The sequence below is a fragment of the Acipenser ruthenus genome, chromosome 28 (assembly GCF_902713425.1).
Source record: "Acipenser ruthenus chromosome 28, fAciRut3.2 maternal haplotype, whole genome shotgun sequence".
Lineage (NCBI taxonomy): Eukaryota > Metazoa > Chordata > Actinopteri > Acipenseriformes > Acipenseridae > Acipenser > Acipenser ruthenus.
In genome coordinates this window covers 17,141,405-17,155,868 of record NC_081216.1, presented here as the reverse complement: position 1 = coordinate 17,155,868, position 14,464 = coordinate 17,141,405, and the positions used below count along the sequence as shown (strand labels likewise).

At 38.5% G+C, this 14,464-nt stretch overlaps 1 protein-coding gene across 5 annotated transcripts in view; it reads right to left on the bottom strand.

The window, feature by feature from the left end:
- Nucleotides 1-9,574: 9,574 nt before the first annotated feature.
- LOC117435058 (MOB kinase activator 2-like) overlaps nucleotides 9,575-14,464 on the bottom strand; it is an 82,467-nt gene continuing 77,577 nt past the window's right edge. For all 5 annotated transcript variants that reach the window (XM_059002941.1, XM_034057956.3, XM_034057955.3 and 2 more), the window contains 2 exons: nucleotides 11,584-11,708; nucleotides 9,575-11,214 (listed from right to left, as the gene is read on the bottom strand). In XM_059002941.1, coding sequence (XP_058858924.1) covers nucleotides 10,946-11,214; nucleotides 11,584-11,708 — 394 coding nt within the window. In that variant the 3' untranslated portion in view covers nucleotides 9,575-10,945. The remainder of the gene's footprint in view (nucleotides 11,215-11,583; nucleotides 11,709-14,464) is intronic.

Genomic DNA, 14,464 nt, shown 5'->3' with positions numbered 1-14,464 from the left:
TCTACCGTGGGGAAAGGTTCCCACTCCTAAACAGCCTCAGCACTATATAGACCTGGTTGAAAGTCCCTTAGAATCACGTGGGTATTAGGGGCTAAGTACAGAATTAGTGCGGGTCTGGGGGGAAAAAAATAAGCGTCTTGACAATGGCCAATTTCAAATAAACACTCATTCATTATTATGGTCTCAATGAGTACCCATTGAGACCACAGCCTCAACTATTGCCCCAGTATTAAAAAGGCTGTGTCATTATCCTCGGTACAGTACCTGTCATGGTACAATCCTCTTTGCCCCATCACTACTGTAATAGCACAGTGAGGTTGCAAAACGATATGTTTTGAAATAAATGTTATGGTCTTGATTGGTTACTGTGTATGATGTGTAATACGATTAAATGTATGAGATTAAATTAAATGTATATGAAATGATGTATTCATATGGGAGTTTGTACTCATACCAACTATAATTCACATATATGCATCATTCAAAACAAAGTAGTTGTTTAGTGCTTTTGGTCATGTATCAGGATACACAGTCTCTATTACTGTATGATATAAATGAAGTATCGAGACTCATTGACACACAATGAATTGCTTCAGTCACCAGTTACTTTCAACCCCAGTTTGACCAATCACTACTTTACCAAAGATAGTGGTTCCCCCGTTGCAGCTGCAGACTAGGTCTCTAGACTAGTCATCCACCAGCTATCATTGCCCTTTCAAACTACAATACAGTACATCTTTGTTCCTGCTCATTTCCTGAATGACTGGTTGAGATTTATTTTTTATAGCCCCCAAAAATGGTATTTTGCCATGTTAACTACAGAACAGGTAAAATATGTTCAGCTGTCATCTGATACCTTGGGATATCTTTTACCATGCTTCTACACAGGCTTGTTTGCTACTTTACACCCACCCCAATCCAACCTTGCTCGACTGGATTAGATTTAAGAATATGAGGAATGTTACAAACAAGTGAAGGCAGTTCATCCTGTCAATGCCTGCCTCGGTTACTAGCATCTGATTGATCCACGAAGTACATCCTCACGTTTCTTTAAGGATCCCTATGGTTCAGCAGAAACAGCACCCTACCCTCTGACCTCAATCAATGTCTTACTGTGTCCTCTGGTCCTGATTTCTGTTTAGGACTAGAAATAGTGACTATAATTAACTGATGACTCCTTTTATGATTTGTAAGACCCTGAATACATTTTCCCTAACCTTTCTATGTTCTAGGCTGAATTTATGTTTCCATCAGCACTTTATCAAAATCAACCTTAAGTGATGGCTACTCATTATTATTATTTGTTTCTTAGCAGACGCCCTTATCCAGGGTGACTTACAATTGTTACAAAGTATCACATTATAAAATATCACATTACATAATCATAATACAGATAAGAGCAGTTATGAAGGTACAATAAGATCAAATTCAAGTAAAAGCAAGATAAAGAATACAGTAAATATAAGAGTGAGTTTGACTAAGGGCAGTTAAAACTGATAGTAAATATTTGCTTATATGGAGTAAAGTCCACTAAGAACAGGTAAGTATGATAAATGGACAAGAATGATTTCAGATATGAGCAATTACAAAAAACATGAGTATGGTTACCTATAAGAGTAAAATCAAATGCAAGATACATTAAGTAGTTATACTCAGGGCAATACTATTGGAATAAATAGATGTTGTAAAGAACCCTGAAATATGAATATAATGGAAAGAAACTTACAATATGACGATGAAAAGAATGTAAATGTATCTTACAGACACTTTAAAAAAACACTGTCTGAGCCATGTAATTCTGTATACTGGGAGCAATGCAACATTGGGTTAAGCAAATAGTATTTTCTTATTCAAAACGCTTGGTACATGTTTGTCAAACAGCAACATCATATAAAACCTCCCATTACACACAATCACAAACTGAATGACAGCCAGCAATAGCAGCTCCGTAATCAAACCATCGTGACACAATTTGTGAACAATGAACTGCAATTTATAAAGCTTGCATACTTGAAAATAACTGTATGTGCAAGACTTAGAAATGGGTCAAACTGACCTTTGTTATAGTATATTGTGCTGGTCTATTTGGCCCCCCACTTTTTCAAAGATATTAGAAAGTCAATGGGGTTGGAAATAAGACTCTGCATTGCGGTTTCACCCATTCCGAGTTTTAATAGAAGCTTGATTAGCCACAGTGTATATAATTTGATCAGGTGTATCTTTTTAAACTCACCAGGAATGGATTAAACTGCTATACAATGGGAGTCTTATTTCTATCCCTGGTCAACACCAAATATTGCTTTATTAAGAATCCAACTTGTTAAGCTTTGGAGGGGACCATTCACTACATTCAGCCTACGACAGGAATTTGGTTTCTACACCGAATAGAGCACATTGGGAATTCCATCAAAGTGAACAGAAGCCTAAGGGGTTGATTTGATCAACATGTATCCCGCTGGGATAAAGCACAGGACCATTGTTGTAAAGCACTGGGAATCACCCTGGACTGCACCACAGACAGGTGGTTGATGAAATTCAGGGTAATTCCTTAGTGCTGTAAAATGCTCTTATCCCAGTGTGGTAGAAATTGATCAAATCCACTCCCAAGTACTTCTGCAAAAATAACAAAGCTAAATCAGGGGCTAAAGTGCCCCTCCATGCAGCCCAACACAACTGTAAAGTGCACGACACAAACACTGTCGCAACTAAGGGTTTGAAGTGTGGAGGGCAGCAGTGTGGAGTAGTGGTTAGGGCTCTGGACTCTTGACCGGAGGGTTGTGGGTTCAATCCCTGGTGAGGACACTGCTGCTGTACCCTTGAGCAAGGTACTTTACCTAGATTGCTCCAGTAAAAACCCAACTGTATAAATGGGGAATTGTATGTAAAAATAATGTGATATCTGCTAACAACTGTAAGTCGCCCTGGATAAGGGCGTCTGCTAAGAAATAAATAATAATAATAATAATAATAATAATAATAATAATAAATGACTTCTGGTTTCCTTTTCGTTTTTTAAACAATAAACCTAAATACTAAAACATATTGATACATTCAATAGAAGCCTGGCTGTGCTTCTGAGAGACTCAAGGAAAACCCCTCCTTCTAATCCCCCTATCCTCATCACCTAATTCCCCCAGTCTCCCTGCGCTATTTATACATGCAGATCGTACCAGATTCCTTTGTTTCTTGCGACCTCCACTTCCCAAAGGAATGTTTCCACCACCCCCTACTCTACCCAGTCAAGGTGAGCTTCGCTCCTCAGCTTTGGGGGTACAGACCAAATCTCCCAGGGAAGGAGAATCAAGGGCAAAGAGTCTGTGCCACGTGCAAAACTCACATTTCAGTCGGGTATCCTTATTTTGTCTACTTGATTACAACTGATCTATGTTTAATGGTGTTAAACAATAAACCTTAAACTCCCTGTGCCTCTTTGAAATATAAAAAGCAATAATGTTCCTTAATAAATAGATGTTTTCCATTTGAAGAATTCAAGCAACAATATCATAATGACTTGAATCTGCTGAAACTTGTTTCAACTGACAGCTGACAGACAGTGCTGACTTGTGCCAACCTGGCATTTATACCTCCATGTTCTGCTCGTGAATGGTCGTGTTGACTAAAGTGGCCATTTGCCAGCTGTGTGGCATTGCACAGGGTCATTATGGAAAATAAGCACAACATTTGCAGGATGTATCCATAATACACAAAAGATAAGCAAGTCATGGAAAGACAGGTAACAATGTTCCACTGTGTATCTTATGATCAAATGTTAAAAATGTGATTGATTTCTCTGAAGAGCCCCACAATTACCAGTAAAAGCAAACTTTCACCAGCCCATATTCAGCACTGCACCACAACTGAGGGAAACACATCACTGGAGGCCACATGGAGTGACAATAGAGTGCTGCCTTTCTGAGTCACATAGACAGCCATTCACATAGAGAGACATGTGATCTGATGAAAAACAAAAACTTCAATAATTGTGTCAAAGAGAACTACAAAGTGACTGATGCAGTCAGCCATAATAAACCATATTATTCTTAATGGTCACATTTGCGTTGCTCTCTTGGCCTTTTTGAAATCCATTATGTTTAAACTATATAACCACACCACCACACTTCTCAAACTGCTATAGACTCAACCAAGAGGTTGTAAGATGTTGAGCAGCATCTCATAAGGCTGGATTAGGAAACAATCTAAAAATAAAATACAAAGCAAACAGAAGCAACTGTTTTGCAGTTTGAATAAAGCTAATTAAAGCCATATTGTATTCAGTCAGCCATTCACTGCATGCATGTATAATTATGTATCATTACATTTGCAGAAATACAGTAACTTCTCCTGCTTCAAAACCCACGGACCAAACAATGAAAAGCACCAACAAGCCTCTCTGTTATACGTACATGGCATCAATTGAAATTACTGTGCCCCCCTCCCCCCCTCTCCCTTTTTCCAACATAAGACTTCATCAATTCACATTAAAAACATAACAAAATTTATAAGCGCTATGTAAATTGGCAGGGGTATTTCCAGCATTCCACGTTCTGATTTTAGTCATTTTGATTTAGCTAAAGTTCCACTGCCATCTAGTGGTCATGTTGTCTTAAATTATACAGGGCCTGATTGTGATGCAACTGAAAAAGCAACACCACATTCTTTGAGGTTTAATATATAAAAACATCACTGTACTGTGTACTATAATACAACAACATACACAAATGGTGCCTATGTTTTCTTGCATTTGTTGAGGCCTCGACCGCACGCTCCCCACACGTAGGAAAACACTGCGTCGACTCTTCCTGCAGTTAAACAAAATAATGTCATAACACAACAGGATAGATAACACATTTACCGGTACGACTGATAATAATAATTAGATTTATTTGAGTGTGCTGCTTAATAGGATGCATGTCCACATTAGGCAATAAAGCCGCCTTTTTGGTTTTTTTTTTAAGATTTCGCATTTTAGAGAACGTCCCCCCCCCCCCCCCCCCCCAATTCAGTTAAAATGTCTTATATGTGCTATGGACTGCGGTAGACTTCAATTAATCTGTGAGTACAATGGGACAGGTTATTGCTTCCTTAATGATTGCATAATATATCGTGGCGATCTTGTTTAACGCAGGCAGGTGCATCACACAGGGCGAGGCAATCCACACACAGGCGAAGGGCAGGAGCGAACCTAGGACCTGTAGCACTAAAGCATAGCGCCCATATCGCTGTACAAAAGATACAGCTCCTGGCAAGTCCACGTATATAATACTTATGTCTTCGTATGTGATTACGTCACCTACCAGCCCTGATGCTGCCTACCCCTGTGCACGCTACACTATTGTGTGTGAATCCGGATTGTAAAACATGAATTACCATGAGATCTACAATGGATCTTTATAGAACCTACCACGAAAGGATTAAGGGTTCCATTGGAAGAGCAAAGGAGCCATGTGGGTCTAAGGGCCCTTTTAACTAGTTAGCCAGCCACGTGACTCTTCATAGTTTCAACTTCATATGTAATGCATGGATTAACACATTTCCTAAGTGGAAATAATGCCATCATGTACTGGAGTATTTTGCATTGGAAACATAAGATGATGTCAATACTTGTGGGCACTGTTGGCTGCGAAAGTAACAGGGCTGGTTGTAGAGGCTAGTTGGCAGGTACTTCTGGATCAAAGACAAAGAAAGGTTTCCATTGTCCATTCTGAGAAAGGGTCACACAGCACTTTAAGCGGTGTTGTCCTAGCTGCCCGTGATAAGACTACATCTTAATGTCAATGACAGCGCTGTCATGTTTTCTGTTCCCACTGGGTTGATGAGGGTGCACTTTTGTAGGACAGAAAATCAAAGACAAGACATTGGGTCTACTATATCCCTTTGTTTTTTTTTTTATACACTTTTTATTTTAATGAAGCCAAAAAATGACCTAAAAAACTAAGAAATAAAATTAAAATAAAACACATTTGCAGAAAATAAAGTTGACTCTAACCCAAAGGTCAAGTGTAAAGTGTTCTTATGCAACAGAGAAAGAAAAGCCTAAATGGTAAATTAAATCTACACTTTTAAAGAAAATAATAATCATAATAATTAAAACAGAAAAGAAGAAAAGAAAACATGAAATGTCAGACTTTACAAAACCCATGGAAATAAGTTTTGACTCCAAAACCAACCATGCTATTATTAACTGCATTGTGTGGCATTTTCTTTCTAGAATTTGGTCTTGTAAAAAGAGATGGGACAGCTACCAGTACTTAATAAAATAACAAACTGAAGGAAATAAATAAAAGAAATGACCCCTTTAGTTTATATCAGTGGTACTCAAATAAATAAAGCCAGCACACAAAAATGCAAGGCTTTCTTTACAAGAAAAAAAAAAAAAGTCAACTAATGCAGCCAAAACCACTTAAGGTGTCACATAGACTTATTTTAATTGTATATATTTCATCCTTTGTGTTTAAGACTGTTTAGTTATAATTCTAATAGATTATTATTATTATTATTATTATTATTATTATTATTATTATTATTATATACTGTAACCAAGCTATTTTAAAATACATTTCTGTCAGTTAAAGTCAAATCCGGATTTGTTTGCACATTCCTTGCCTTTGTATTCACTCTTGTTTACAATTCAATTTTGTGACTGCCTTATCACTGGCCCTGTGCAAAGACCTTAACTAACCCTGTCAAATAAGTGTTAAAAACTCACAATATTACCCAGTTGTCGAACTACTGTGGCAATTTCTGATGCGACATGTGTGTGGGTTCCTCTTATACCCTGTTTTATAGCTTGGTGGGTCTAGGATAAGAATTTCATTTTCACCTGATCAGCCAAATCCTTTTTACAGTGTGTAGAGTCCTGCTGTATCACCTTTTATTATTTGTTATTATTATTTGTTTATTTAGCAGACGCCTTTATCCAAGGCGACTTACAGAGACTAGGGTGTGTGAACTATGCATCAGCTGCAGAGTCACTTGCAACTACGTCTCACCCGCTTTTAGCGCTAGGTGGGGCTGGAACACTATGAAGGGAAGTGCACACAGAGAATGTGCTGGATCAAAATTCTGTTTAACCAAAATTTTAATGAAGCATTTCCTAACCACTTATTAGCTAAACAAGATTCTCACAACACAAACCACCTTGTTTCACTGTGGAGTTTTTTTTTTTATTCCAGGTTTTATTTTTACTTTCATTCACTTGAAGCCCGTTTATCCTGTCAACATTGTGAACCAAAGCAAGACTTCAGCTCAGGTCCCAAGCTGAAATACATCACCAGGTTAAAGCTACAGATTTCTTATGGAGGGGAAATTAAGCAGCCACTGGGTAAGCTGGCTTGAGAGCACATTTGAGGCCCTGGGCTGCTGTTCTGCCACAACTCATAAGCTTACAGTGCAGTAGTTCAGTTTAATGAATTACTCATAAAGAGCTGGTTGTGGGCCCAGTGAAGGAAATGTACTGACATTTTCAAGATTCAATTTGAACCTCCCACCCAGTCATATGTTCAAAGAAAAGATGCTGTGTCCAGATTAGACTCAGCTCACATAAACTATAGGCTGAACTGGACACATTTACAGGGTTCTAGTATGAACACCCTTCCATATCTAATTTGCACATATTGCAACAGATTGCCACTTGATCTGAATGCATAGAAACTTTTCCATTTCCCCCTCTCACAGGACTGCCTAATAGGGAAATGTCATCAAAATCGGAAGGGTGCAATATTGTTTTTATCCCACAAGGGGGTGATCATGTCCCAATCAGATACAGAACTCCAAAGCAGGTAATTTGCACATTATTATTATTATTATTATTATTATTATTATTATTATTATTTATTTATTTATTTCTTAGCAGACACCCTTATCCAGGGCGACTTACAATTGTTACAAGATATCACATTTTTTTACATACAATTACCCATCTACACAGTTGGGTTTTTACTGGAGCAATCTAGGTAAAGTACCTTGCTCAAGGGTACAGCAGCAGTGTCCTCCACCTGGGATTGAACCCACGACCCTCTGGTCAAGAGTCCAGAGCCCTAACCACTACTCCACACTACTATTAGGTGTTGGAAGAAAGACAAAGGCACAGCCATTTTTTGTACAATATCGTGTTCAGGTTTTTTAAACCAGCAAGCCCAGACGGTATTTACAAAAGATCTGTATGCACACTGGGATCTTTAGAACAGTGATACTATATTGGGTGGGTTCACTTAATATAAATCTTCCTTCTATTTTTGTGTAGGCAATACAAATAAAAATGCAAGTATTTTCAAGAAAAAAAAAATTGAGAAGGGGTTTAATATGTATGAGCATATATCAGGTATATGCAAATTACTAAGTATTTTCAATGCAATTACTTTTATAACACTTTTCATTGTATAGAATTGCAAGGATCTGTTGCAGAACCCTACAGAACGACATGATCAGACCCCACCAAAAGAGTATTTGGGAGAGGCACTACACTATATATGTATAACTTGGGCCTTTGATTTTTACCCACTATGTACCACTGATATAAACCCCCATTGAAAGAGAAACCTTTAGTCTCAATTGTTGCTACTTGTATTCAGCTACAACATGCCAACTTCCACTTTCTTCCTTTTTTTAACAGTATTTACAAAGTATTATAATGCAACCTTCAAAACACACACTGAACCAGTCTGAAATGATCAGTTGTTGAAGACCTTGCATTCAATCTCTCCTGCCAACTAAAAGATGCTAGATGGATGAGCCAAGGCTAAAAATAAATGTACAGTACCTGCATGATGAACGAAAGTGGGATACTTCCTTCTTTAATCTGCCTCACTCTATCAAACTAACCCTGTAACTAAGCAACTGCCTGTACTCTGATTGCTTACATGGTGAAGTAAAGACCTGTGCACCCCCACGCATTCAATATTAAAGCACCCCCCCCCCCCCGCCCAGTTTTAGTACAATTTGCAATAACGTTTATAATAATTTATATTGATTGACATGTTCCACAACTTTGTGTCAAACAAATAGAGGCTTATTAAAATTACCCCAGGTTTTATTGTGCTGTTGTCCGAACTAAAATGATTAAAACAGATCTACAGAAGCAGTTGTTATAGGACAACAGCTATTCCGAATATTTCAGTCATTCACCTTCCACATTTTCACCAAATCCCAAAGCGAGGCTCCCATAAGGCGGCTTTCAACAAAACAACACTTCTAATCATGAAGATCCACAATGGCTTGTTCAAGTCTATCTGGAGCTCAGTAGCTGGTTTTGCAGCAACTCGGTTTCTTTCTCAAGTAAAACTATCAGAGTTTAAATTAACAGAAGGATTTATTTCTTATACTAAACCCCCTTGATGAGCATGTGTCTTTTGACTGCTCTTGAAATTACATCCAAAACAAGCAGATTATTACACACAGTTTTAATATTAGTCTCCTTTAAAGGCCTGCAGCAAACTTAAATCATGAGGTGTAAAGTTTGAGACTCCTAGAGAGGTGCACTGTATAGAGTGTATATATACACACACACACACACACACACAATCATTTTAATCACAAGTAGTTAAACATTAATTGAAATATAATGAGAGACTGGAGGTTGCATTTATCTTTTATTAGATTATAATTCACAGAGCGTAAAATATTAAATTGCTTTTAACTTAAATACATAAAACATAAAAGCTAGAACTGAAAACCCTGCAAATGTCAAAATAATAATAATACAAAAATATTCAACTGCACCTTTTCAGAATTCTCGAGTCAGGACTCGGCAGGTAAGAACACTACAGCAACTATCATCTTGTGATGCAGCACTTGTGCCAGGGTCTCTACCAATCTTATTCACGCTGCTCTTTAAATAATCCACTTATTTTAAAAATAAATTTACTATTATGTTTATTGTTATATAAAAAAAGGCATTTAAAATTCCTGGGGAGGGGTCTCTTGACAAAAAAAAATCTGCATTAAATAAACCGGCACAGCAACCATGATTCATATTTTACTCTTTTCTCCCTCTTATTCAGGTGTGGTCAATTAAACGTGTTCATCCAGAGACCACACATCCCAATCTGCAGGTCTTTAACTTAGCCACAGTCTGCCACTCTAAACAGAAAGCTAAGAATGGTCCTCAACCTTCAGTGAATCTCAACACTGGAACATGTACACATTTGCAGACAACACTTTGTCTTTGTCCTATACATGCTTCTTTTCTAAACAGTAGCTATGGTGAAGTAACATTAAAAAAAACAACGCCCTTTCCCTGCCAACCGCGAAGTCTTAAAAAGGGGCTTTAGCTTTTGAAATGGCTCTTCTATTTATTTATTTAACCCTGCCTCAACACACCATAGCTGAGGCTCAACCATCTGCATTAAAAGGGGTTACCAGCTGATTTAACTGAATTACAAAAACAAAAAGCTGACTAAATGTTAAATTCATCTCAACAGGCTGGACTGAAACTTTCACCTCTCCCAGGTCCTGACTAGGAGACCTCATTCAGACAGATGCAATCTTGAATACCACAGGCGATGGGAGATAGTGTGAATCAACAGCAACATCCCATGGGCCGTTAACTCACCCCCTCTCCATCTGTGGTATTAAGCAGAAGCCACTACAAATTAAAAAGGTTTTTTTTTTTTTTTTATAACATATTACACAATAATACATTAAAAGTCGCAGCACCACCATCCTAATCTGAGGCAGAGAAAAGGGGTGAGAAAAGGAGAGAACAAATGTCCTAAAGTAAAAAAAAAAAAAATGCGTGGTTCGTTCTTAATGAAACGGCGGGCAGCAGGCTTGCCTTGGGAAAGCTCACTCGTGTTTCCCTGCATGGGTCAAAGTTCTCTTACTCAGTCTTAGTTTAGATTTTTGCAATTTATTTTTCTTAAAAAGAGCTACTACTGTCCCACATCGTTCTTTTCGTTCGTCTTGTTTTTTATTCCTCGCCATAGCACCAGGAAGGCAGTGCGAGGGTTCATCTCTCCTTCACGTGGTTCTGTGCGTCAGCCGAGCTGCTACAGAGGACCTCACTCAGGTCGTCCATGATGGAGGTCTCCTTGGGGTCCACCAAGTTGAATTCCCTTATAAATACGATGAAATGTGCGTAGAGTGTGTTTAAGTGTCCCTGCAGGTCCAGCGCCACCGTCTCCTTAAAGTGTGCCCAGTAGATGTGTGCCAACACATGGAACAGGTACCTACAGATCTTCTTCACTAGCGACTCAAACGAGTTGGGGAACTCTTTCCCTGCAAGAAAAAAAAAAAAAGAGTTCAGTACAATTGTGTGGAATAGCCAGCATCCAACAGAAATGACTGAGAAAATCATGAATCTGATGCTTGACCAAAATGCCATATTTGGCCAGCAGATGGCACTCGTGCCACAAGTTCTTGACTTGGTATAGTTAGGCCTGAAAACTTGGCGCCATGATTGGAAACTACATATATTGGTGAACTGCCTCTTGTGGTACTGCATTACGGGGTTCAGGGTTAATACAGTTTAATAAAAAAACATTTTATATTGTAACAAAGAAAGAATAGCAAGTGGTTTCTATGTTTCAAAAGTTCCAGAGAAATAGATGCTGCCAGTCCAGCCCCATTAAGAGCTTGGGTACACACCATATTTTGTTGGAAAGATGTCGTCGTCTGTTACCAGCTTCTGCACCAAACTCATGACGAAGTCGACGTACTGTGGGGCAGTGCACTTGGTTTTCTTTCCCCTCTCATCGTTCCAGTAGTATTGTCTGTGGGAAGAAAGGGAAGTGAATACAAATACTGTTTGGGGTGACCTGATAAGAAAGAGAATATCACAGAGAACCAGCACTATCAAGTCTCCTTTAAATCATACCCTTTTTATATTAAAGTTGCAGTGTTATTATGCTTCATAACAGGTTGCTAGTATCACACAGTGTCATGGGAAGCAGACTGGGTCTGTTTTCCCTGAAGCAAGAAACCATGACAAGGTGTTCATTATTAACTCCACACTCTGGGTGCAATGAGGCTAGAAGCTTTGTTGGTCTATGATGTCACTCCCCCAGGCCTGCAATATTGAAGATATAATGAATGCCTGGGAGTTTTTTTTTTTTTTTTTTTTTTAACAATAAAAAGTGTAAAGGATAAAGAATACATTATTTATCAGCACAAGTCCAACAACAAGACATAGAAAGCAATGCAATTCTTGGATACAGTCATGACTGGTTTTGTAGACAGAAGGTTAAGGTAGTGCAGGATTCCCGCTAACCTGACTAGATTTATACCTGAAATTCTTTCAAACCATTTTCAAAATTAGCCTTTATATATTCAAACCCTAGTGGACTAAACAGGACAAACAGCAAGTCTGTTTGCATATGTTGACTATGTTACAATAAGGATTTTGCTCCTTTCCCATAGTTATCTTTTAGCATCTAGTCTGTGGCTTTTTATTTGATTAACGTGCACTCAGTCTTACTTTTACACATACCACTGTATCTCTGTATGTCAAGGTCAAGGAGGCAAAGAGTCCCTCTGCAAACAAAGGGTACACACAGTTCCAGTGTCTCTTTCTCCATAACCCAGAACACACGATTCCCTCAGGAGACAGGTTCTCTAACCCAGCTTTAAAAGGGCATCATTCAAACAAACATGTAATCATTAACTTGGTTAAACACACATCTCCAGACCTACTTTATTACTCTAAGCAACCTGTCTGAATTCATGTTATGGGTCACGTCATCCTTTTTTTCAGGGTTGAGCAAGAGTAAAGAGAGTGCACACATTTCCAGTAAAATCTGTCATTTATGAGAGTTAATTTGTTAGTCATTTTTTTTGTGAAATTCCTGATAAATGAAACGTTCACTGGTGATGTCAGTTTTGTGGTCTCCATTTGCGTGAAAAGGAAATGTGACTATTACAAAAACACTGTGGCAGTGGCAGGCTAAAAAACACACACATCCAGTGATACAGCTTTATAAATGTTATGTTCAGTATCACACTATCATAACTTGTACTTAATCCATCCATTTAAATGACCATGGATTTAGCAATGTAGATTTTTTTTTTTATCACTTCAATCAGTTTTACTTTCAAATGCTTGAGTTAGGCCCTAGTTCATACTTGTTCGTGATGTTGGTACAATAGAACAATGTTCAAGGTTTTTTATTCTATCAATTATTCAATAATACACTGAACTCTCCTGCAGCCATACATCCAAACTGCTCATTGCTAGTGCTAGTTCTCATATAGAGATTTGATTATTAAACTACACAGGAGTGCAGTACACTGTAGTTGGAGCCATGGTGTCTGATATTTAAAAGTAGCCTAGAGCTGTGCGCTAGTACCAGAGTGCGAGCCAATGATGCTGTGCGGGAGCTGTACAATTCAACAACAGGGTTTGTTTTGGGAATCTTGTTATGGCAACAGCCTCAATGGTATCTTGTTTACACTACTGTCCTTGCCTGCAAAACTAGGATTTCACCTCAGTACTTTTAGGGAGAGAGGGAGAGGGGGAGATTGTGTGATGGATTTTTTAGCTGTTAGAATTGTCATGATGGAGCTCTAGATTGTGGATGCATGTCTCCTTTTCTCCACCACAGGGCTGCAAACAAATCTCCCCACTTGTGTCCTATATGGTGGGAAGGGTTAATTATCACCATGTATACCTACCACTGGAACCGAAGGAACCTCTCTAATTCCAAATAAAATGGAAGCAGGTTCAATGTAACCAAGATACTCCAAGGTAAAGCAACAGGTGATCACACCCGTTCCAGTAAAAATACACCCTAGCCCCCAACACAGTGGCAATGCTGTCCTTATTATTGTACATTCCATTTTTGTCGATTTGTTGGCGCTTACGATTCTATTATTGTTTAAGGAACTTAAGATGCTGTGCCTAAAATCTCTCCCTATTGTTAGATTAACAGCAAACTAAATATCTCCAGGGGGATAGATGGTTCTGGGGACCAATAGCTTCATGCTTTTTTATCTCTGGGTCAGGGTTCGAAATTAGCTCACGTCACTTAACACCCTCTCAGTCCATATAAACATCTGGACCACTGGCAGTCCAGTGTCTGTTTGAGAGACACCCGGGGCAGAATGGCCATGGGTATTCAGGTTACTAACAGTGGGGTGGTGGGGAGAATGATGGTAATGCATATTGAGAAAAATTTACTGGAATTTGCATGTTAAATGACTTTAGGAAGTTTGGGAACATATTATTCACTCTATGCAAACATCTTTTCTGACTAATTACACATACTTTGTAAAACCACAGCATGCTGGCTCCTGCCTGCAGCTGATGTGATTATAAAACTTGTTATCAACTTGTATTTTTATTTATTTTTTATTGAATCACACAAGCATTCCACAGACATTTGTTTCTGGAAGCGCAGAGGCTGTTGTACAGTAAAACCAATGGGATCCCATACCAGCTGGAATCCAGACAAACTGATCCACTGGACAGATAACCAACAGATCTGAACACACTGCCAGCTCACTACTGAAAGTCCTTTACTGTATACGATAC